General features: G+C 41.5%; 2 protein-coding genes across 2 annotated transcripts; one reads left to right on the plus strand and one right to left on the minus strand.

The window, feature by feature from the left end:
* Window positions 1-2,540: 2,540 nt before the first annotated feature.
* On the minus strand, window positions 2,541-10,819 carry taf7 (TAF7 RNA polymerase II, TATA box binding protein (TBP)-associated factor). Its single transcript, XM_080501918.1, has 12 exons — window positions 10,668-10,819; window positions 9,909-9,985; window positions 9,740-9,818; window positions 8,591-8,724; window positions 8,245-8,365; window positions 8,078-8,136; window positions 7,539-7,611; window positions 6,529-6,642; window positions 5,627-5,821; window positions 3,898-4,010; window positions 3,231-3,290; window positions 2,541-2,798 (listed from the first exon to the last, which is right to left on the minus strand). The coding sequence occupies exons 1-12, from the start codon at window positions 10,684-10,686 to the stop codon at window positions 2,754-2,756; spliced, it is 1,089 nt and encodes a 362-aa protein (XP_080358044.1). The 5' UTR covers window positions 10,687-10,819; the 3' UTR covers window positions 2,541-2,753.
* A 1,126-nt stretch (window positions 10,820-11,945) lies between these two features.
* Window positions 11,946-25,806, plus strand: slc9a6a (solute carrier family 9 member A6a). Its single transcript, XM_080501959.1, has 16 exons — window positions 11,946-12,305; window positions 13,872-14,062; window positions 14,693-14,770; window positions 15,068-15,144; window positions 15,312-15,424; window positions 16,168-16,273; window positions 17,875-18,016; window positions 18,521-18,626; window positions 18,761-18,849; window positions 19,618-19,731; window positions 20,224-20,335; window positions 20,446-20,599; window positions 21,155-21,185; window positions 21,262-21,347; window positions 21,850-21,955; window positions 22,188-25,806. Exons 1-16 carry the CDS (start codon window positions 12,008-12,010, stop codon window positions 22,452-22,454), a joined length of 2,070 nt encoding a protein of 689 aa, XP_080358085.1. The 5' UTR covers window positions 11,946-12,007; the 3' UTR covers window positions 22,455-25,806.
* The last annotated feature ends 131 nt before the right edge of the window (window positions 25,807-25,937 follow it).

Genomic DNA, 25,937 nt, shown 5'->3' on the forward strand with positions numbered 1-25,937 from the left:
GGAAGGAGCAGGAGAGGTGGGGATGACCAATGGGGCCGGGCGTCATGTGGACGAGAAAGATCACCCTGGAACAAGATCATTCTGGAAGGAGGAGATCTGATGATGCAATAATGGACTGATGATGCAGTTGTCTGGCATCGGAAAACCTGAAGTTCATACAGAGGAGTGCTTTGGGAGTTCGAAATTAATCTTTTTTTTTTTTTTAAAGGCAACAATTCTATGATGATCACACAAACATATCCCAAAAATGTAATTAGTACAAGTTATTTTATGGGTGATTTATCAACCGCTTGGTTTATGTAATATTCTTATTAATATAATTACATAATTGACTTCATTTTGTGCCTAAAAAGGATGGAAACCAGTGTTTCTTTTTCATCCTGATCTACTTATCAGAAGGAGCCATTTATTTGAGTAAAGGAGTCCAGGCAGGTAGACATCTACCACCTGCCCAGGACTGTGAAACACTGATTTAACAATAGATGAGGAGCTCTCCGGTTGACTGCTCATTGTTTGACCTGTCGGCTGCTGCTTCAAGTCCCTCCATGGTCACGCTGGTCTCAGGATTGTGTCCTTGAGCAAGACAGTTGCCTTGTAGAAAGGAAATTTCTTCTTTTTTTTCTTCTTTTCTTTTTTAATCTTTGGAGATTCAAGCTGCATAACACTGAGCAACTCCTGGTCCACTGAGCTGATATTGCCTTGTGTACAGGCCGGGAAACTGTAGTGTGGTAATTAAGTCGGGTCACTGTGTAGGCTCAAAACCAAAACTCATGTAGGCAGGACAACACTTTTTCAGAGACAGATTCAAAGAAAGAATGTTGAAGAACTCAAATATTTAGTGTCTCCAGCGGGCAGGAAACCCAAACATGTCGAGGCCGAACATGCAAATTCTGCACATGAACTCCCCTCACTGTGGATATGCTCACTGTGATAAAAGAAAACAAAGAAGTAGACAACTGTGCAGCCGTTCATTAGACCGAAGAATTCATTTAGATTTCTTTTTTTCTCCATTAAATTTGATTTACGAATCAAATAAGCTTTGAATAATTAGCTTGAATGAAAACACTGACACATAAAAGGTTCATTTGTGGAATACAAAAGTGAGAAAATGACTGAAGTACGTATTGGTTGCTCCTAATTTGATTTATGTACTTGAATGAATTGCTTTTTGGCCTTTTCCTCTTGAAATGTTTTCAGGTTTAACAAAGGCTCTCTTCTTACTGTATTTTCTGATGCTTTAAGCAACAAAGCAGCCCAGTGAGATCCCCCACCCACCCCCACCCCCACCCCCCCTCCAAGATTCATGCTTCAGCCCTCTATCCTGTCATAGGTGCTGTGAGCTGTTACAGAGCTCGCTGACGCCGGACAGTGTGTTTCACTCCATAACGCCTCCGATAATCTTCTGACTTGATTGTGTCTCGCTCAATTTCCAAGTGGCTTGTGCCAGACGCAGCACGGAGCCCTGCAACAAAACCAAACCGCCTCTACATCTCGCAGTGAGAAGAACAGTGTCCTTGTCTGTGAAAAGGTTCATTTCTTCCTCCGTGAACACGGAGCTGATGTGACTCACCGGGGGAAAGAAGAAAGAAAAAAAAAAAAAGTAATTTTGAATCATCTGCCTAAAGGACATTTTCTCCGGAAGCACAGTGACATGTCAACGTGCGGCAATGACCGCGGAGGCTGCTTCTCTTGAGAAAGCATACCGTGTTTCCACCTTTGTGAACTACACTTCTGTTCAATTCAGTTTTTTTTTCCTCTTTTGCAGCCCTGTTGAAAGTGGCAGGCTAAAATCCAATGGACTTTTAAATAAACCGTCGGAGAAACCGCAAGCTGGCGGCTCACAGATTTGTAGCGCTTAAAATGACCTTTTCTTCTCTCATGCCAAATTAGTCACTGAGTACTTCGTTTCATCTGAGCAGACTCAGATCAGAAAACATAGTTGTGATCAAAAGTCCTATCACCCACACTCGATTGTTTTTAATCACACTTTTTTTTTTTTGAGGATTTCTATTAATCTGTTTTCAACAATGCTTTCTTTTTCGGTCCGAGTCGAAGATATTCAGATAAATATATACAAAAAAAAAGCCTTTTATGTTCTACACTGTTAACTGAAGGGTATATCTTCTCACTGTTGCCAGGAAGGATAGACTGCAGCCTCCCAGGCACAGAGAAACAGCACACACACTCTCAAATGCACGTTTTTCCCAATACTGGAGAAACACCTTGAGAAAACCCATGCACTGGGAGAACATGCAATCTCTACAAACAAAAAGCCCCTGAACTGACTCAAACTGGAGTTATCTCACTACTTGTGCAGCCTGGCTGCAGCTGCTATGAGCTTATGTGAAAAGTGACATTAAAAGATAAACTGCCTGACTGTTGAGGATCAATTCATTCAACAAAGCATGAATGAAGATTATTGAGACGCCATTCTCAGCATCTCTTTTACCAAATAAGTGAGGAAATCCCCACAATAAACTAAGCATGACTTTAGTGAACAGTTACTAGTTTGACAAACAAAATAGACATTCTTTTCGAGATGAACACAAAACAGTTTATTTCTACGGCAACAACATTTTGGAAAAACTTTTGGGGAAATAATTGATATGCAGTGAGTGGAATATAACTAAAAGAAAAAGAGTGACACAGCAAGTATGCTGATAAAGACTCCTTCCCCCCCCAGGATGAAGGCCGTCCTCCTCATCCTCTTCAAGATTTGTGACTGAGGACGACATGAGGCTGCCCCCTGGTGGTCACTTTTCTATGAGCGAGTCCAGCTGCTCCTGCAGAGAGGCCAGCTGTTGGGAAGAGAAAAATAGAAGGCGTGATTGATGCCCGACCGCCCCAGGGTGTAATTGGAGGGTAAGTGGATGATGATTAACATGTCTTTTCACATTAATTTGCTGCCTTCGTTTGTCAATACAAACAACAACCCTAGACAGTAGGTGGCATCAACACCGTACTTGCAGGAAGGTCTCCGCTGTTGGCGGCTGACAAATTAAGTTTCATTGGATTTGATTTGAACTTTGCTGTTAGACATGAAAACTGTCAGCTTCAAAAAAAAAAAAAAACGACAGGCGGCACGATGTGATTTGCAAACATGGTGTTTGACATTTGTGCGAGATGGAATTGATGCAAAATGTTGAGCACTACAGAAAAGCTCACAGTGGGCGCTGATCCTAAGCTTTTAAGAAGAAGAAGAAATGAAAGAAGAAAAAAATGGCTCTTACCTGCTCCATCTCCTGCTCCTCCTGCTGGATAATCTCATTCAAAACGGGTTGGAGGCGGTTCTATGAGAGCGGAGAGACAAACAATATTTGTTAGAGTCGACATGCTGAGCCTCATTAAAGTGTGATGGTTTTAAATGCGTCTGCCTGGGCTGCTCATGTCACTATCTTCTCTCTGACAGAAAGGCCACTTGGAATGCCAGTCAGAGACAGCTGACCTTTTCTATGCGACTGTGATAATAACGACTGGAGATGGGGCTTTGACGGTCCCACAACACCGGGCAATGAACGCTCTAAATGGCAACGTAAAAAGGGGGCCTTGTCTGCTCATTTTCACTCTTTGTAAAGTCTCCACTAAAGAGTGCCTGGCAGAAGAACGAGTTTTAGTGCGTGGCTAAACTTGCATGTTAGACTGCCGGCGAAAAGAAATGTAACATTTAAAATTTTATAATTCAAGACAACAGCCAAAAAAAGAAAACAAACAAATGGCCTCCAACGGCGTGTGTAATCGGCCATTTCTAAGGTTTTCTTGCAACACTATTGAGAGAATTTATGCTGCATGAAGACTTTTGCCTCAAAGCTCATCTGCATCTTGTTGTTTATGTTTCTGTACATGCAGACCTAGTTTCTGAATGACTGTGGGAAATAAGAGCGTGTGTTTACTGCTTACTTTCAGGGCCTGGTTATCCACTTTGATGATGAGCTCCTCCTGCTGTTTCTTTCGGGTCCGGGTTTCCTGAAGCTTGGCCTTGATGCTGTTGATCTGCACCTGGTACTCCATAACTAGGGGAAAAACAACAGAAGGTTCACGTGTTGGAGCTGCGTGAAAGCACTCGGAAAGGCGTGCCATTTATCCTTCTGTTTTCTTGTGCGACGGCGAGCAGGCAGAGCAGTCTGGGCAAAGATGGTGTTTCGTAAACTGTGAGCGTCACTGCACCGCGCAAAGCCAAGGACAAAGTTACGCGTGTTCCCTTGCTGCCAAAGCAAGAATACGGTCATTTCAGTTTGACAAATTGTGGTTAATGACAACAATCTGTCCATTTAAAAGACACGTGTGCCAGCAGGACAAAACTCGATAAGACACAACTAAATCAGCCTGCTGTGGGCGCCACACAGATCTCATTAAATCCAGGCAAAGTGATAGTATCTCACAACAACCTGTGGCCAATACCAGTAAACCATCTTTTAAACCAACAGTATCCATTCACCGCTTCCACCCTACTGGCTCGCAATTCTCTTACACAGCTGTCGTAATACACAAAATCGAGCAGAAAGCGGTCTCTGCAGACTCGTTCATTACAGCTCGGCAGATGCCAGAAACGTGCACGGCCAATCTTTGGCACGTCGGGAGAGATTCTGCCTGGATACTGCGGCCGGAGCTGACCAGTAATGCTGCTGACTGACAGCTCCGTGTATGTAGACAAGGATGCGCCGTGCTGTCGGGATGGACATCTGTCTGAGCCGCACGCTGAACTACTAACACCTGCCAGACGGATTTGCTCAGGAGGGCTGAGAGTTGTGTGTGTGTGTGTGTGTGTGTGTGTGTGTGTGTGTGTGTGTGTGTGTGTGTGTGTGTGTGTGTGTGTGTGTGTGTGTGTGTGTGTGTGTGTGTGTGTGTGTGTGTGTGTGTCTTTGGTTGTGGGCACAGCAGGCCAATTTATGTAAAAACAGAGTTACATGTTTAAGTGTGCTGAAGTCTGAATGCAAAAGATCCAATCCCAACCCCTGGCAGAGGTTATTCTCGACCTCTGCCAGGTCAAGAAAGATTGCACAACTCCAATGCTGCACTTATCTAACTCATCTGGATACAGACGCACATCTTTCAGGGCATGGCGCCAAAGCACAGATGCGTCAGGTAATGGTCACATAGCAATGGAAGATTTACATGTTATTGGTCGGCCAATTTTATTACTTAGTTGATTAACGACTTAAATGGAGTCGAATAGATTTCATTTCAATACTCGGACAAGCGGCTGATTGATTAGTTGAATATTCTCTGCAGCTCAAACCTTTGGGAGTTTGTGTGTAAATTACAACAATATTAATTATTGATTTTTTTCAAGAATAAGTTATTATTCAGATCTGTATTTATTTTAAGTCAATAAAGGAGAAATCTGTTTTTTTAAATAACAATTAAAGTGATATTTGATGACTGCAATTAATTCAGTGATTAGTTTCCATAAACTGAGGAAACAAACAAAAGAACACTCACATAATCAAAAAGCTGATGGTGATGCTGTGAGATTGTTTTTTTCTTCTTCTTTTTTTTTAAGCACACTTGAATCACCAAATAGTAGACTTGAATGTTCCTCTACTTGTCAGTAAATCCTGATGATAATGTAATGAGATTTATACACAGTTCTCTCTGAATGTGTATATAAATTCTGACATAATCTCACCTATCTGGTTGTTTCTATCACTTTCATGCTGTGCAGAATCCGACTCGTTCAGCTTGTCTTGGAGCTGTCGGACCAGATCATCCTCCGTGTCCATGATATTCAGGTCCTCATCCTCATGCCGGTCCCCTTCGTCCTCCTCGTCCTCGCTGGAGCTGCTGATGTCGTTGAAAATCTCCCTCAGCTCGTCACGCGGCGCTGCCCATGCACAACGCACGTCAGCATTATTAACATGAGCACAAAGATGGAAACAGTTGAGAATTCATAATGCGTGTTCGGGTTTGATTTAGGTCAGAATTTGATGTAAACAGAATATTTCGGAGCGGCGGCTCTTCATGAGGTGGAGAATCTCACAAACTAGAGTTATTTCCTCACATGACCTACAACCACTGCTCAGATACTTGGCTTTACCTCAAAAGGCACCCAAGCGTTAAACTAAACTCTGTGCGATTGAATGAAAAATTCTAATGTTTCATAATGAAAGTGGTTTTGGAATAGCGGAGTAATATCTTTACATTGACGATGCGACCTCACTTTGTGTAATGTCCTGAAGAAATTGGATGATAACTCTTTGCACTGTGTGCATGTGACATTTGTTAAGAAAGATGCATTTGATAATGTAGTAAGTGTGTTGTCATTGCTGTGTTTGCCTACAATCCAGAACTGGTATTTAAAGAAAGAACTCACTGAGAACATTCTAAACAAAAGTCACTGTCTGTTGTTATATGACGTGGTTTTGTTACCAAATTAATGTAAAACAATGTTGCATGATTCTGTTTGTTTAGGAAACATTATGCTATTCAAGCATTGGTGCATCATCTCTCTATAAGCCAAACAGTGCATCTACTTGTTACATTAGGGGAAGATCTACCATCATGTCTTTCAGAATGTTTTTTTTTTTTTACCAGCAGATCCATGACCCATCTTGTGTCCTGAAGTTCCAGGTGAGGAGTCCAGGTTTCCCAAAGAGCCATGCTGATCGGCTTCCTTCAACTCGTCCTCTGCTATAATTTCCCATCCTGAACACCGGACGTTAAGGTCAACACACCTGCTGCAGACTCATTTCAACCTCCAGAGGTCCTTTCACCAAACTTTTCTTTGAAGTTGCTTCGAAGGGTAAAAAGGAGACGATTCTCCACAGGAAGTGCCTCAAGTTTAACCTCCATTTGTGTCATGTGTGTGTCTGCTGCTGCATGCAAGCACTAAAACTATAATTAGAATCCAGCTTCGCCGTGACCAGCTAAGCAATGATAATGAACAGTCCATCTCAATTAAAACGCAGCAAGCAGCCACTCAAAGCAACCCTGCTGTGCTCTTATTCTGTCAGGCAAGTTTAGAGTTTCATTAGAGCACTAATAGCTTCCTCGCGCTGAGCATCTCTCTCACAAAGGCATTAGACAGAGTCAAGTCAGGTGAGCCAGGCAGGAGCGAGGACATCCAAGTTGGGATCTAGATCAACCTATTTTAAGATGTTGAGTGAGGGTGGGGTTGTATTTGTCTTAAAAGACAAAACAGTACAAATAGAATGGTTTCTGCAACAAGAGGTTGAATTAAACAGTACAAACAACCCCAAGTTAATTCTTCAAAACCCCAAGGCAACTAGTATTACTTTCCATGTTAAACAAAACTATTGATTAGAGAAATAATTACTTGTTACAACATCGGATATGTGCCAATATCCGATATGCCAATATTTTTTTAAAACAAAGTATTGCTCATTGCCAATATTCTGATGCGGTACTGAGACTCTTGTATTAACTTAATTCAAAGGAATCGGCATACAATCCTCAGCGTTTCATGCCGGTGCTTTATTTTATTTGTGTTCGTTGGCAGACATCGATGTTTTGCCAATATCATTGTGCATCCCCACCCCACGAATGTGCAGAATGTTTGTCTGAAGAGTCTGAAAGGATACGAACACTGACGGCGTCAGCATCTGTGCTAAGCAATCTCTTCACCTCCTTTTCCACATCAGGAGATTCAATGTACTGCAGGAGAGAGAGAGAGAGTTACTACATCTCTTTAGCCCACCCACACGCACATGCATATAAACACACATGCAAGCACACGAAGGTAGCAGCTGGCTGCGTGCCAGGGAGCACATTAGCGATTAAAAACAGAAGGAGCCAAATCAATATGGCTCAGCTCGGCACCTTCAGTTAGATTTATTCAGAAGACAAAGCAGAAGTGTAGTGCTCCAGCTCACTCACTTTCACTCTGATCAAAGCCATAAAGAAATCGCCTTTTTGCATGCCTTTGGGGCAAACTAAGACGGAAAGGCTTTATTTATATGTAAATCTTGGTTTTCAGTTTCACCACTGTTCGTGTTTTATGAAATGTAAATGTCTTGTTGGAGGGAAGCTGGGGAAAAGAATGGATCATCAAACGGGATACTAAAGAGATACATGGCAAAAGGGGAGGGGAGCGCTGGAGGGAAGATGAAAATGTCAAAACCTTCTTTTTCGCAGTCTTCCGAAACCTCCTCTTGCGCGTGTTCTTCAGGGGGCTGGTGACTGAAGACCAAAACAACAGGATAAGTGCCCTTAAAATGGGTCAATTAGGTGTGGAGGGCAAACTAAACGGCCTGTATTGACATTGCGTGTGGGTGTTTATCTACTTACTGCCGTGATTCCAAACAAATTTCTTGTCCTTGTCTTTGTCCTTCTTTTTGCTCTTAGGGTCTGTGCCAGTCGGCTCCTCCAAAGGAGGGTAAAGGTCTCCATCTAGTGTACACACCAGCATCTAACCCATGCAAGCAGGAAAAGGAAAAGTAAATCATTAAATGAGCTTCATTATGTGATGAGTCATAGATTATCATTGCATCATGACTGAGCAGAACAATATGTTGGGCATTTTAATTAAAAGTTATGCAAATGTAATTTATTGTGAGAAAATCTAAATTATAATAATTCACACCAATGATGATGACTTGTCTATAAATTCATTCAGTTCTCTAGAATGGTCTACCTGACAGACATCAGCAGTCTTGTAAAACGTCTTCTTGTCCACCGTTTTAAGAGATTCAATCATACAGGGCAGATCCACCAGTTTGCAGGCCAGTGGGACTCGGTCCACCCGCACGATGCCATGACGACCATCAGCTACAGATCAAGAGGAGGGACGTCAGCCAGAGGGAAATGGATGAGATTGCATCAATCGTGAGCTTGTTTACATGATAACAGAAAATAAATAAATAAAGTAACCGGCTGTAATCAGATATTCATTCTAATCAAATTGTTTACATGAACTTCAGAAAAGCAATTATTGAAAAACCCTGGTTTATATGTTTTGGTCCATTATTCAATTTCATTTTGGAGTATGTATGTAATAGCATCATGTAATAGTGATGCAAGACTAAAAATTCTCATCATTTTCAAACATGTGGCCTTGTCTTGTTGAACATGGCCCGAGTACAGTGTTCAAAGTTTGCATCCGCTTCACTCCAGAAGTTACTCTTCATTGACTTTTCACTGCTGCTAGATGCATTTGGTCTTCCATTCATGCTGTGATCATGTCACTGATGTTTTCTATTAAACAGATATGCATGCACAAACACATTTGAACGGAGAGAGGAAACCTCATTTTTTCATACTCAGATAACTGATCAAGCACATCATATTATCCTGTTTATGTGATCACTTCAATAATCTGATGAAGATCGCTCTAAAAATCGAGTAATGGTCAGATTTTTAGTGTGCATCTAAATAGGCTCAGTGTTAAGTTGGAAAACAAGTGTGTCCAAGAGCCAGTGTGACATGTTTGCGAAATAATAACACGTCAATTAATCAATGAAAAACCTCACTTGTATTGATAATTAAATTGATAATGTCCAGCTAATCAAAAATGCCACAAACCTACTATTTCCAACTGGCCAAAATACTGTTTTAATAGTATGCACGTATTGGAAGATTTCTGGTCACAAACTGGATATGTATGTTTCATGGTTTAAAAAAAAAGTGTCAACTCTCAATAGAGAAAATTCTGGACGGGATTGTCAATATGTAACCAGAAATATTTCTTTCAAGGGCAATTTTAAGACAAATTAAATCAGTGTTTCAATAGTGAGGTCACACAGATCACACTTTGAGTGGTCTGACTGCTGACGGAGAAGCTTACGGTGCAGCTCGATGGTGAGTCTGTCTTTCATGTTCATACTGCTGGACTGAGCGACCCTTCTTACTGTGGAGGCGTACTCCTGCAAATTACAAAAAAAAAAAGTCATTGTTTGCTTATGGTCAGATCTAATTTGATTGAAATGACTAATAACTGTGTGCATTGGTCTCACCATAGGAAGCCTCAGAACAAACTGGCTCTCCAGCTCATACGGTGCATCCTCCTTATTCTTGGAGCCAGTCTTCCCAGCTGGAATTGACACAATTTTAGATGCAAAATTGTTTCCCAGTTGCATGTTTTTTTACTCTTTAACCACCATTTCATTGTACAGTCTGACGTGATACAATACAACAGCTCTGCAATACATTCTGTCTGAGATGTTTTAATTTAAATTTACATTCATTTTTGGACAAGCAAATTACAGCTGGACTGGATTATTTTGAGAACAATTTAACACATGTGACAGGAGGAAAGCAAAGATTGAAATATGATAATCACAAATATTTGCCTATGAGGATAATCTGGACTAATTCTATTAGCTAGAGAAGGTATGAACTAAAACGCAATGCTAATAGATTACCAAACAAAATATAACTGTACAAGTGAACTGAGAGAAATATATAAATGTAGCAGGTATTTTTCAGAATCAATACACAGGCAATGGCTTGGTTTAACGATGCTCCGTTTAAGTGAGTCAACTAAATCAATGCTATTGTTTGAGAAATTATATTAGTAAACCTTGGGTCAGTGAGCACATTATAACGCAACATGACACATATGACTATTACTGTTACAAAACGTTCACTTTTTCATGGACACAGTTAGAGTGAGAATAATATCATAACGACACGATTATGCAGCATATGCAAGCTAGTGCAAAGCTATCATTAGCATCACCGGGCGTAATTGACTGCAGCCAATTCTAACCTACCTTTCGCTTTCGATGTCATCGTTTTGGTGACTCCGACGGCCCAGGTGACAGAAAATGGTTCAAGAGGATGAAATATAATGACTAAAGCTGCAAAAATCTACTCCGTCTAGCAGCGCAATACAAGCGCCGCCATGAAGGATATCTATAAAGCGAGGAGAGATTCAGGGTCCCTCGGAGATTTCACATGCGTTTCCGTATCTCTTCCTTCAAGCCACAACGCTTTGTTTGTCACCTGAATTCAAATCTACATATATACTTTAAGAAAGGAATACACATTTTTGGACAGTATAAGATTTATTACAACTCCAAAAATGAATAATACATGTTTTTTTTATAATGACTGTAATCCCTAGAGGTTCAACATCCAATGATATTAAAATTTCCGAAAATCGTGAACATATCATTTGTGGCAAGATGTTCATCGCGAGATTTCGCGAGAGTTTTAGCTCAATGAATTGAACTCAATTAAGTTCAATTCAATTCAATTGCATTTTATTTTTATAGTGCCAAATAAATACAACACAGTCATTTCAAGGCCTTTTATAGAGAAAAACAAAACAGGTTGTAATAACCTCAGACACATCCATTGGTTAACTTCAATATTGCACTTACTCAGCAGATATAAGGGGCTTTGGGTCATTCACTGATATTGATATGTAGAGCTGAAAGTCCTCTGAATAATCAGAACGGGAGATGTTGTGATCGACTGGCGACCTGTCCAGGTTGTATCCTACCCTTGTACATAGTAAGCTTGGATTGACTCCAGCACCCAGCAACCCTGCACAGGATAAGCGGTGGATGGATAATGGATGGATGGGTGGATGGTTATAATTGCAACAATATAAACAAAAATAACACACAAATATATTTTGACATATATTTGTCAGTTAGAACGCAACGCATTGTGTCAGTGGAGTCACCTGGTGCAAAATAAAATAAAATAAAATAAATTTCAAAAAACATACGAGTGCTAAAAAGGAGAATTCATGTCAAGGATTTCAAATTAAGAGTTCCAAGTTCAAAATAGTGCTAGTTGTGCTTATATGACGACGTGAAACACAATTAAACTTGTATTACTATTCGTCTTATTTATAATTCTATCACAAATTGTACTGCAATAACATAAATATTTTGGAATTCAGTAAAACGAGTGTCAAAATATGAAACAGGTCTGTGGTGCTTTTACGCTGAAATAATGTCAACCTCGTTTTTCACTTCCGGTTCGGAGTCGGTTTCTGTTGCTGTCGTCTTTCTGATCTGCTGTCCGCTCCGCTCCCCGCAGCTGCACAGTTATACCTGCACAAAGTTGGGTGTCTCTCCCCGCCGCCGCGGCCGCCGACATGGCGTTTAAAGTGAGTGTCAGCGGCGCCTGGAGGGCGACGCGGACCGTGTGGCTGCTGCTGCTGGTCAGCCTCTCCGTGAGCATCAGCGTGTGCCGAGCCGAGTCGCCGCTGGAGGAGCGGGACAGTGCCATGGAGAACATCGTCACGGAGAAGAAGGCTGAGGAGAGCCACCGGCAGGACAGCGCCGACCTGCTCATCTTCATCATGCTCCTCACCCTCACCATCCTCACCATATGGCTGTTCAAACACCGGCGCTTCAGGTTCCTGCACGAGACCGGGCTGGCCATGATTTACGGTGAGAGAGGAGGAGAGACGTCGTCACTGTCATTTCCTCCCGTTAATCAGACGTGACACGGCCGCACGTCGACACCGGGCCTCACGTCTAACGACGCCCGGTAATGACGCCCGGTAACGACCCGCTGCAGAGCAGAACAACTATAAACAGAAGGTCGTTCCACCTCGTGACTCTGCAAGGAAAAAAAAAAGTCAGCTCATTTTAAACTTCTCTGCTCTTTAGTGTGGCTTGAATTGATGTAATGTTGCACCAAAAACGTTAATTTCCTCATATATTAAAACAGCACACATACAGATTAAAGCCTTTAAACCGAATAAGACCTGTTAATGCCAATCAGATACAACCTCCTTCAAGAAAAGTGCATTTCACCTACAAATTGAATTCTGGTTTCGCTGTTATTTGTCGTAATCTTTAAAGGGGTTGTATTGTGCAAAATTCCCTTCCTAATGGCTTTCCATCTGTGATATGCATCCCCATAAATGGGAATGATGCCCTTGAAGTGAAGAAAGTCTGCCAACTCTCCCTGGCTTGGCTTGATTTTTAAAAAGTGTGTTGCTCCAAAACTATATTGTTTCATGAGCCAATCCCAATCAAGGCCCTCCCTTTGACTCCTCCCCACAATTAGGCAGCTCTGCTCTGGCCCATGGCACCAGGAGCGGAAGAACTTCCCAAGATGGGCATGTGTGGGCGGAGCCAGTCCAGATCACACAGACACAGCAGATTTTGAATGCCGCTTATAAGTTCTAACAATGCTTCACATGCAAAAGGATGAATTTGATGCCAGGAGTAAATACTCACATTACATTAGAGCTGAAGTGGAGGATCTTTCCTCCATCGTGCACAGTAGCAATAGATATGTATATTATAAAAACTAATCCATAAAAACACAAATGAACTTTTTTTTTTTTTTGTCTTTCAAATTAGAGGCTATGTTTGTGTGCATTTACAGATGTGGTGTAATTCATTTATCTTTAGACATTAAATTCTATGTAAATGTTTCCAACTAACTTTATTAGTCATTTAAAAAAAGATCTCCGTCTCTTTTATGTTTGCTTGAACCCAATCGCTTATTGAACTGTGCAAAGACTCCTGATAAGACTTAACTACTCTCCTTAAACTTTGAGGGCCTTCTGTTTTTATCTGGAGGCTTTTTCCCGTAAGATTGGTCTAAACCTTGAGAGATTATCCTCTCATGGAGGACAACGTGCAGGATGGATTTTGAATGCTCTGCCCGGACTGAGCACAATCCTAACAGACAAACATGTTGTTCTAAATTATGACAGTCTTGAGATGGAAGTTTGCATTTTGTGTGTTCGGTGATGTTGGTTACTCCAAGCATGCTTCTCAGCCATGTCAGTAAAAACATCTCCGTGGTGGAACAAGAGACTGAATTTGTACAGTATTACTTAATTTAATACAACTCTGACAGAATAATTCATGCTGAAATGGGTCATTCCCCCCCCCCCCCCCCCCCCCCCAAAAAAAAGCGTTGATGCCCCAGAATCCAGATATCTCCTCCCTCTTAGTCTTTTTGCCTCTCGTTTGTCTTCATCTCTCTGTTTTCAGGCTTGATTGTCGGCGTCATCTTGCGGTACGGGATTCACGTGCCCCGCGACATCAGCAACGTCACGATGAGTTGCCACGTCAACGCCAGCCCGGCCACTCTGCTGGTTAACGTCAGCGGCAGGTTCTACGAGTACACTCTGAAAGGGGAGATCCAGGGAGACGACGTACAGGACAATGAGATGCTGCGCAAAGTACAGTAAACTTCACTTCCCTGTCTGAATGCATATAATGAATTAATTCTTTCGACGTACCTCACGATGGACCATGTCACAGCTGACTAAATAAACGGATGATAAACCTGAAATTTATTCTCAGTTATTCACATAATTCTCAGGAAATGTCTTCCGTTTAAACTTTTCCGAAGCTCACATTCAAGATATGCAATTGGAGACGTCATTTTAAAAGTTTTTTGTTTTCATATTTGTTCATTTTGGTAGGTTATTGCTCTCTTAAGCTATAAACAGTATCAAAACAAACAATTTGACAGACATTAAGCTGCATTTCTTTACACAGTGAAACGAGTGATGCAGTTTAATTTAAAAAAAAATTTTAATATTCCAAAATTAACATCTCAAGCAGGTTTTTTTTTAACTTTCATCGGTTTCCTGTCTTTTTAAAGGAGTTGTATTTTCTCCATCCTGCCATTGACTTTAATAGCAACTTCACGATGAGCTGCCATGTTAATTATCATTTCAGAAGCAAATTTAGAATATCTCGGATGTGTTTGGAAATGTCCATTAAGACAACTTTGTGATTTCTAGTTTTGGTGGTTTGATTTCTGAATTTTGTCTTTTAATTATTTTTTTTAATGTGGGACTCAGGTGACCTTTGACCCTGAGGTGTTCTTCAATATCCTCCTTCCACCAATCATCTTTCATGCTGGCTACAGCTTGAAAAGGGTACGGTACAATTTTAAGCACTCTTTTAACTCATAAGTTCATTGGTTTGAATCCCAGTGTTTACATTGTGTGTTTACAAAACCCAACAACTGTTCAGGGTTGTGTCAGGTGTTCGTGTCTACCATATGAATCAGCCCCAAATAACTTCAGATTCAATTCACTGCATCATTGTAGAATGTTCAGTCGCAGAAAGCACGGGAGCTGATGCGTGTGATTTAAGATACATGTCTCTGATTATGGAAGGAATGAACGTCATTCAGTTTGTGATTTGTTTTTTTAATTTATTTTTATTTTCAGAGGCATTTCTTCCGTAACATGGGGTCCATCCTGGCTTATGCCTTTCTGGGGACGGTCGTCTCCTGTTTCGCCATTGGGTAAACGCTGAAAAAAACCCAAAACATGGCTGGCCTGCTTATGCTTTCACATGCTCAAAAGCTGTTTGATGTCAGAGTGTTTTTTATAATCTTCATTATATGCCTTTAAACCAAAGTCTGTGGCTCGTCTATGAAAACGGACAAAAGCACCTGTTGTTTCTCCTCAGGTTGCTGATGTACGGATGTGTGACGCTCATGAAGCAGATGGCGCAGCTGGACGGAGACTTCTTCTTCACCGACTGCCTGTTCTTTGGAGCCATCGTTTCTGCCACAGACCCTGGTACACATGTTTACTCTGCCTACAGGAAACACTAATGTGTAACACACAACCAAGGTGTCCTGAAACCAAAGGTTATTTGCATACAACATTACTACCATTATCCATCTAGTAGTTGTAACTCTTGTTTCTTTATCGGGAAAAACATCCATTTGGGGTTCTTTTAAACCAACAATGGCAAACTGAAGCAAACACTACCATGTCGGGGAAATGGTTTATTATTGCAATAGGTGTTAAATCTGTAGTAATGTTCAGCTCCATCGTCTATTATCAGTTAATGCATCTGTTGATGCTTTTATCTTAGTAATGTAGAAAAGGATGTGGCATAATACTAGTAATGATTTTTTTTTTTAATTGATATTAATAAAGCTCAGAATATTTCTTGAAAATGTCGGTACATGTAAAGTCGGATATAAACTTTAAATATTATTTAATTCCAAATGCCATATTGAGGTTTTACACATTCTTAATTTTCACCTTGCATGCAATAATCGGCTACAGTAAATGAAACGGTTACATAGATTTCGGTCTATCAACAAAAATCATCTGAGATTTTACCTCCAGGTGGAAAAAATACAAACCAGTGACTTATTGTGAAAGAAATAAGTCAGTGATTTTTCATTATTAACATTAATTACAGTGTTGAGCACAGAATTGTTTCACAGCTCTTTTCATCATTTCTGTAAATAATCTTCGGTTCAATTTGGGGGAAATAACTGAGAATCTGATTGTGTTTTGTTTCGCAGTGACAGTTTTAGCCATCTTCAACGAGCTGCAGGTGGACGTGGATCTGTACGCGCTGCTGTTCGGCGAGAGCGTCCTGAACGACGCCGTGGCCGTGGTTCTGTCCTCGTAAGTCACCCGTGTCCCTGTGATCAGACTCGCGCCATTAACGTGATTTCAATCTGTCCCCGGCGCACATTAAAGTTTGCAACGCGTGAGTCGCTTGACCTTTGTCTAACCTAACAGCGGCTTCTCATTAACCAACTTGCAGAAGGGGGAAGTGGCCTCTGACGCTAACCCTCGGTTTTCTTCCTCCTTCACACGGGACCTGAAATTTTCCACAGAATTCTAAATTATGATAGAAGGCAGAGCGGAGGGGCCGGGCCCCGCGGAGGGCCTCTGACCAGCCCACTGAACGGGTGCTACGAAGTAGAGCATGGCTTTGTGTGCCTTTTGCAGTGCCTTGGGACAAACATGACAAATCACCGGCCATTTGTTGTTAGACGCCGGCTTATTCAACCAGAAATGCAGAACATTGCATTATTCATTTATTTTATTTTTTTGAGGGTTAGAAGGCAGCGTGCCAGGAATACTTAAAGACAAAAAGGAGCCCGGTGATTTGTCGTGTGACTGCAGAGACCAGATTCATTCACCCTCTTCATTAAGAAAGTGAACCAATCTGATTTTGGGGTCAAATAGCATTGCAGTTTGTTACAAATTATTTCACCAAAATGTTTATAAAAAGATTTATTTGATCGCTTCTCTGACTAACGGTCGTCATGGTGGCTTTTCAATAATCCAACAGAGGAACCTAAAAATGTTCATGCTATTTGACCCGTTGAATTGGAACTGTGGGTTTGGTCTTCTTGACGCTTCGTCTTTGAGCTTGTATAGCATGTCGTCTTTAACGTCTCGATGGAAACAGGATGCCTCTTGTATAAATGTCGGTGACAGCAATATGTGTCACACTAGAAATGCACAAGTTTAGGTTTACTGCAGTTATACATTAATCGACCTCATGCAGTTCATGGGGAACATGTGACATTATAACTCCAGTTTAAAAACCTGACGAGAAATGACCAGCCACAACATTAAAAACACTGACAAGTGCAGTAAATACAAATAAAGGACACAAAAAATATCAAGTTGGTGGTTGTAGTGTGCTAAGTGATAACTGCTAATTGTACACAACCAAGCCAAATGATTTCATGTCTAATATTGATAGAAAACATTGGAAATAATCTGTTTTTGTTGTGACCATGCTATTCTGAGGGGAAAAAACATCTTCTTTTCTGTCTGTTCATATTTTTTCTCAGTTTTGTGGTGAAATTCTTCAGAGATGGCTGAGAATTGTGGCTTATCCCCCCCAAAAAACTCACTCGATAAGGCGACTAATCAAAGTGCTGTTGAATTATTCACTCCGAGGCCACAGCGTCAGGTACACTGAGAACTACACTGTTTTAATTCATAACACGGATCCCACAAAGGTGCTGGGGATTATGAGACTCTGATCCACACTGACATGAAAAGCAGCACAGTTTCTGCAGATTTGTCAGCTGCACATTCGTGATCCGAATGTTCAGCGAGTCACGTCTTAACAGGTGAAATCCAAAGTTGTAGCCAGCGAGTGAGTATCCACAGCTCTGTAAACCAAAAACTCTCGCCAGTTGCCTGCCGTCCACATCGTAAATGTGTATTCTATGTTAAGTTTGTACTCCGTGTTGCATCAGGTCCATCGTGGCGTACCAACCACAAGGGGACAACAGCCACACCTTCGAGGTCATGGCCATGCTCAAGTCTTTCGGGGTTTTCCTCGGAGTTTTCAGCGGCTCGTTCGCGCTCGGGGTGGCCACCGGAGTCGTCACAGCTCTCATATCTTTTTTTCCCCTGCTGTTTTTGCTTATCTGTTTTGGCATGAAAATTAATTTCTCAAAGCCCGTTAATTAGATTTTTTTTTTCCACAGACAGTAGCATGTCTGTAAGGCAGAAACGTGTTGCATCAATTATTTATTCCGGTATTAATAACATCCCAGTTTGAAGGCTCGATTGAAGGGGGTTTTGTGTAAACTATCTTGGTGCAAAGTATTAAATGGAGTTAAATACTTATCCAGTTTAATTAAAATTTACTCGTACTTTTTTTGCTTGTAAAATATTATGTGAGATAAACTGAGACTCAATTGGATCTATAATGATATTTAAGTATTGAATTCAGTTATTTATTAAGCGGCTGTCATCCGAGACTTCACTTTGGGGATGGTTGTGTTACATGTCATAAATCTATTGTCGGAGTTGTTTTCTTCTGGCATTTTATGACTCAATATTTGTGTAAAAATGTGTTGCAGTATTGTGTTGAATTCTTTGACTGTTTGCCTGAACGTGACCAAGTTCACCAAGCTGAGGGATTTCCAGCTGTTGGAGACGGCTCTGTTCTTCCTCATGTCGTGGAGCACGTTCCTGCTGGCCGAAGCTTGCGGTTTCACAGGTAACGTGCACATCGTGTGCCGCAAATTCCATATTCACATACTAAAGAAATCCGCCTTATTGAGTGGATCAGATGAGTCTCGCCTCAGTGCGGTTGCTATATTGCTTTGACGCGCACTCCTCTGTGTGTTGCAGGTGTGGTGGCGGTGCTCTTCTGTGGAATCACTCAGGCTCACTACACCTTCAACAACCTGTCTCCAGAATCCCAGGACAGGACCAAGCAGGTCAGAACCAGGACTGAAGTCACACTTCTGCATCCTTTGCTCTTGTCATTGTGCTTCTGAGCAGATGTCTGTTCTTTTATTTTTGATTTAATGAAAAGAAGAGAAAGGTGTTTATTCAACTTAAGGACAGCGGGAGCTCTAAACAATTCTCGTCCGTCACAGGACAAATGCAGAAAAAGACAAGTTCATTGAATTCCTGTGTGAGGAAACTGGAATATCCAGAGAAAATCTTGGTTCACACAAGAAGAACATGCAAAGGAAGTCCACCAAGCCTGTAATTGAACTGGAAATAGCCCTGCAAGAATTGTAACCACTACTCCACTGTTCGCCAACAGAAACTCCCAAACAATTGGAAGCATTTGTAAAAGAAAACATTTCATTTTAACCATGAAAAAACATTTTCTAGTGACAACCCATCGCCACTTAAGTTTTAGGGGCACCAATGATATTTTTTTCCCCCCAACATCATCTCTTCCTGACAAATTCAGATCCAAACACAATGATAAGGAAATGTAATGAGAAAATAATAATAAAAAACACCCATTTAAATGGAAAGGCATTTCAAAGGTTACAGAGATCATTTTCTCCTTCCTGATATAATAACTTTAGGGAATCAATTCATTTCCCAGGTTTGATCGCTGCCGTTGTCGTTTCAGCCGAATACATTAACGTAATGATGTTCATCGCCTTTTCTGTACGATCGTTGGAGTCGCTGAGGCCGATCCAAGAGGATGTAAAGCATCTCGTGTTGTTTCTTGTGTTTTGCAGCTGTTTGAACTTCTAGACTTCCTGGCCGAGAACTTCATCTTCTCCTACATGGGTCTCACGCTGTTCACCTTCCAGAGCCACATCTTCAACCCGATGTTCATTGTGGGAGCTTTTGTATCTTTTATACACGAGGAAGTTTTTTTTTTTTTTTTTTTTTTAATTCACTATTTGATAACAATCAATATTTCTCTTTGTTGCAGTTTTCATGCGGGTTAGTACAACTCTAAGCGTTTCACGAGGAAGGTTTTTTTCAGCGAAAACCAGGAAAAAAAAGGACAACTTTTAAAATGTTTTACGCAGATGAAATATCACAACAAAACACAGTAAAAGCAATGATAACTAAATAAATAGCAATTACAAATACAAGCTGATTAAGTATATTTCAGTACTCGTGGTTCCCTTTGAATCCTCAGACAGACTCTTGAAGGTATGAAAGGTGTGTGTGTGTGTGTGTGTGTGTGCGTGTGCGTGTGCGTGTGCGTTATAGAGCTATAGCATCTTATATGAAAAGTTACTGTTATACTATTATAGTCATATACGACATTGGCACTTTGCCTTCTTTGGAATTTAGTTTTTGTTGTTCTCCTTAACCTGGTTCACTTCCAGATCGCCGTGTTCCTGGGAAGAGCCGCCAACATCTACCCTCTCTCATTCCTTCTTAATCTGGGCCGTCGAAACAAGATCGGGTCCAACTTCCAGCACATGATGATGTTTGCTGGTGAGTGGCGCAAGAGGCAGCGCACACAGAAATCATCATATTTATCTTGTATTGGTTTTTTTTTTTTTTTACGCGTGCTTGTTTCTTGATTATCCTGTTGCGTTTGTCAGGCCTGCGAGGCGCGATGACGTTCGCCCTGTCCATCAGAGACACGGCCACATACGCCCGTCAGATGATGTTCACCACCACTCTGTTCATCGTCTTCTTCACCGTGTGGTTTTGCGGAGGTGGCACCACTCAGATGCTGTCCTGCCAGCGCATTCGGTACACTCTCTCTCTCTCTTTCTAGTCGCATCTGTTTCCTGATCCACCCGTCAGAAATTCACGTTCAAATCAATCCTCTTGGCCGAGTTTAATTGGGGGGGCCTGCCGGCCGCATTGGGCCTTTACTGCATTAAATGTATTTTAAGAAACAGCAAATGCATGCATGTTGATTTATTGAACTTGATTTGGAGACGTAAAATTGGTTATTTTCATTAACTTATCAGCTATAATTAGCTAGAATTCTTGATTTAATCTTTTGTTACAAGTGCTCGGTCATAATTTGCGCCCCGTGGTCATGAAGGTGCGTCTTTTTTTGTGACGCAGTGATCTAATTTCCCCTTTTCTGCTCTTGACTTTATGGTTGAATAAGCTTATTTTGTGAAGTAAAAGTACAATAAATCTTCAATATTAACTTCTGCTCATGCTCCGGTTTATACCTCAGGCCTTTTTTTATTCAGTACTTCCGTTGTTTTGTGAAACTTTTAAACCTCCGACAGGTCATAACTGACTAATTTACACTTCCTCTTTTTTTTTTTTTTTTTTTTACTTCAATAGGGTGGGAGTGGATGCCGACCAAGATAACTCTGTGAGTAAGACACATCAGAAATATGAGTAACGCAGTAGGTGAAGAGGTGTAACTAACATCATGTGTCTCTGCTCAGATGAGCATCACCGATGGCACGGAGAGAAGAAGCACCAAACAAGAAAGTGCCTGGCTTTTCAGAATTTGGTACAACTTCGATCACAAGTATCCTTTCCTAACAGATTGTCTGCGCACTGGAACAAGGTGGCTTTAGTTTATTTAAGCAGGCAGCAGAGGGAGCCCCACTTAAAGCCTTGAAGGCAAGTTCATGCAGCTGACTGGACTGGACGGGGGCAGGATGAACTCTGGACCGGTCGCCGGTCCATCAAACACACCGAAACAAAGAACCACACTCGCATTCACACCGAGGGGCAATTTAGGGTCAATAATTAACCTCACATGTGGGAGGAAACATGGAGCACCCAGAGGAAACCCATGCACGCATGGGGAGCGCCAACCTCTGCGCCACCGTGCACAAAAATCATTCAACTATATTAAGTTTAAGTGAATTATTGAGCTTTAATATGTATATTTTGCTTCTTTTTTTTTTTTTTTGTTACAGCATGACGTCACACACTGCACTGGTGCAATTTAGCTTGTTTTGTTGAATAGCCCTCGTGTTGTTATTTTCTGTGTGAAATATCCTTGACTGGAGTTCGCTCTTCAGCTACTTGAAGCCCATCCTGACTCACAGCGGCCCCCCTCTCACGGCCACGCTGCCGCCCTGCTGCGGGCCCCTCGCCCGCTTCCTCACCAGCCCTCAGGCCTACGAGGTCAGACAAAGAGCTATTTTCACTGCTCTGTGATTTTTTTATTTTTTTTTAACAACAAAATTATATTTTGAAGTAGTGTGACACAGTGGAGCTTCATTCAAAGTTCAAATTTGATTTTACTGAGCAGATAAATAATCATGAACCCTGTTTAAAGTTTTAAAATGGGTTCCTGTAATGATGATTAGATATTAGCGTTCACGTCCTATGCTTCCTTTCCCTCCTCTCCGCGTAGAACGAGTGCCAGCTGAAGGATGACGACTCCGACCTCATACTAGCAGACGGTGACATCAGCCTGACCTACGGCGACATCACAGTCAGCACGGACGCCACGGGCGCCCACACGAGCGGTGGCCCGGCTTTCGGCGGCACCGTGGCTTCTGACGACTTGGACAGGGAGTTGGCGTACGGAGACAACGAGCTGGTGATGAGGGGAACGCGCCTGGTGCTGCCCATGGACGACTCGGAGCCGCCGTTCACAGACCGCCGCATGAGGATGTGATGACGGCGTCAGACCCGAACGACCCGTCCGACCCCCAAACTGACCCGAGCCAACAAACGGAAGACCCGACTCTCCTCCTCCTCCTCCTCCTCCTCCTCTTCTTCTTCCTTCACTCTTTCATTGTTTTTCTTTTGCTTCTGTTCCTCTGTCACTCCACCCTTCCTCCTCCGCACCAACACACACCTACATTTTCCCACTTCCCCTCATGACAAATCACTTTCTCTACCTCATTGTCTTTCTGCTCATTTCCAAACCTTTCTGGCGCTCGCCATCACTGTAATATAGACATATTTATTTGCAGGGTTCTTTGGTACTACAACTGGAGGTCAGTTTTACTTAGTTATGCTTACATTTTGTGCGTCAGTCATTTTACTGTAGCATTGCACAGAGGTCTAGCAGCATGTGTTAGTGTGTAAATGCAACCAATAGATAATTTGTTGATGTACAGTATATCCCAGAGGACTATAACTTTGATATGCATGCTGAGGATGCTTGTCGTTTTTCTTCGTGTTGGACGCGAGGGTTTTTTTTTTTGTGTTTTTCGGGGTCTGACCTTGAATGTTGCTGCCTTCCCTCTGTGCATCAGAGGCAAGCCGACCCAGTGGACAACTTCACTGTACATTTGGTTACAATCAAGTGCCTGGGAATTGTAGTTTGAAGCATGGCAGCCCAATGCTGGTTCAACTCTGGATAGCAGAGCCATTGCAGGTTGGGCAGTCATTCAGTTTTCCTTTGTATAAAAGAAGAAGGAAAAAAAATCACCTCTGTCCATACGGTAGCAATATACTCAGTGGGTGTTTGGGCTGTCAGTTCGTGCTCTTTGCTTGTAAATTGTGTGTAACGACGTGACGCCACTGATGCAGTGTAACCTGGCAGTGAAAGCTGTGGATCTCTCCCAATGACCTTTGACTGTGACATAGAGAGCGAGACTTTACACCTTATTTTAGGAGCTCATGTCGCTCACAGCAGAACGAAGGGCTGTTGTTTCCGAAAACGAGATCTAGACGAGTTGAACTTTGTGCCATTTCTCTCCTGTGTCTTTGCCATTTTCTGAAAGCCGAGTGCAGACGACCTTAAAAGTGTTTTGTATCGTTTTTGCAACGGAGCTGAGATACTTTTAGCCCAATCACATATTTCGTATCCATTTTCTTTTGTGTGCACATTTTCTATTAACAATTGGTGATGATGAATCATGTTTTAAATTTTTTTTCATTTCATTAGATTTTAGAGAAACCCAGTTTGGAAAGAAAAATAACTTAATATTATATCAGCAGTAAACGCACATGATTTTAGTAAACTATTTTGGAAAATTAGAGATTGACTGTAGACGTAACTAGTTTCTGTTTGGGATTTTTTTGTTGATCTCCAAATTAATCAGCTGGTTTTTTAAAAAAATGTCGTAACTGTCGATTCTGACAGTTTTTTTTTTATTATTTAATAAGATTGACGGATGAGAAAATGAAGTTATACTAAGCCACACAGCATAACCGCCTAAGTCATGTTTTAAAAAAACATGTAAAAGTTGTGAGACTGAGCTATATTACCTTTTACTACTGAACTGCACACGTTTACTCAAAAATACAACAGAAAAAGAATCTGTGCAGATACACATGTTTGATTCAATGACAAACCTATTAACTGAACACCTGCTGCAGCCCTTCTTTTGTTTTTGAAGAGTCTTGCAAATTTCCTAGCGGAAAATAAACCCACTTGATTATTTCCCTGAATGCATCCCTGATCTGAGCAGAGCCTTTCAATTTTACTGTGAACGAAGAACAATAGTCATCCTAATGCTGGAGGTTTTTCTCTGCTGTACACTGAAAGCTTTTTATTCATTCATGGTTGGATGTTGAAGATGGAGCACAGTGGCATAAATCCATAGAAAGCCATGGAAAAAAGAAAAAAAAAAATATTTTAAGGATCCTCGTGTCGAGATGTGTCACATCAGACTTGCAGTCGCATCTCGGTGCGTCGCTGTTGAGGTTATTTTGGTAGAAGAAGAGCGGAAGTGTTTGTGAGCTCCTCCCGGTGCACAGTCGAGCAGCTGCTAATGCGGGTTGAACAGGAAGTGTTGATAGGAGGTCGCCATGGAAACAACTTGTGTTGACGTGGACCGAAGCCAGAAAACGTTCGGTGACGTAGCCGAACACAACAGTTTTGTGTTTTGCCGTCTCGGCGAGCCAAAGAAAAGCAGAGAAACTTGAGGTGGGCTAAATGTATAATGATGAAGATGATGATGATGATGATGATGATGATGCTGAGGTTCTAGTAACAGGTGAGAGAAATACGAGTTCTGTGTCTGTTTTAGGGATGATACAGAGGTGGAAAGAGGAGTCGACGTTTGGACATCCGCTTTTCCTTCCACAGTTATCTTCTGCTGTGCAGGAACTTATAATTTAATTGCTTGGGTTTTTAGTTTTTTTAGTTTTGTTTTGTTTTTTAATATTCAAACATTCCTCCTGTCGCCACATGATCCATAACATAACGAGTTATTGTTTCCACAATGTAATATGCTTTGTTTATGTAGCTGAATATTTAATTTTTTTTGAAAGAAGGGAAATGATTAACTGAAGAGAGAAAAAAAAAAAACCCAAGCTGAGAACTTTGCACTCCAATATTAAGAATGTTGTGACCTTTTTATTGTTTTGTTTGTTTCATTAACAGCTGCTTTGTTTTTATTCTATTTGTGTTTTGGAAGGTTGCTGTAAAATTTGTCAGTTACTGTCATGGAAAGGTGAAAATGATCTCCTGTTTTAACTAAAGAGAGCTTCATGGTTCAAATTGTTTCTTTTGACTTCACCATTCAGGTACTTTTTGTTTGCGACGAGCTGCTGTTTGAATGCTGGTGGCGACGACTTCTACAGAGCCTCAATCCTCCACTGATCCTGTATTCTTTGTTAAAAACAACATCCATGCAGAATTGTGCGCAACCTGAACCGACACACAAACTAATCTGACATCAGCGACGAGATCGAATCGATGTTGGCGTTTCGCCTACTGCTCTGCCAGTCTGTGTTCTGTCTCGGTTCTCCGGATGGCGATAAGCTTTGATCATTGGAAATCTTGTCTGAAGTAAGCTGACCAAAGAGGCCCGCTGTGCTTTTGTGTTTTCAGACGGTCCGTTCAATCTTTATACTGCAAAATTCTCCGTGTGGAAGAAACGTGCGAGTCGAATGACTGCAAGTGCACGTCGGTTGCGCATACCTGTGTTTGCGTGAGTGGGAAAGAAGGGAGATGGCGTGTCCTCTCTTTTACTCTGTATTGCAGGACTGTTTACATCTGTGTAAATATACGATCACCTGTTTGTGTGCGTGCAACAGTCAATAAACAGAAGCCTGTGCTTTTGATTAAAGCCCCTCACTGTAATGGCCTCATTTTCCTTTTTTTTTTTTTTTTTTATTGGATCCCTGGGTTTCCGAGGAATGATGATCCCACCCGCAAGAAACATAAAACAAGATTAGTGCCAGAGGTGATTTCTTTCGA

The sequence above is a fragment of the Blennius ocellaris genome (genome assembly GCF_963422515.1).
Source record: "Blennius ocellaris genome assembly, chromosome: 9".
NCBI classification, from domain to species: Eukaryota; Metazoa; Chordata; class Actinopteri; order Blenniiformes; family Blenniidae; genus Blennius; species Blennius ocellaris.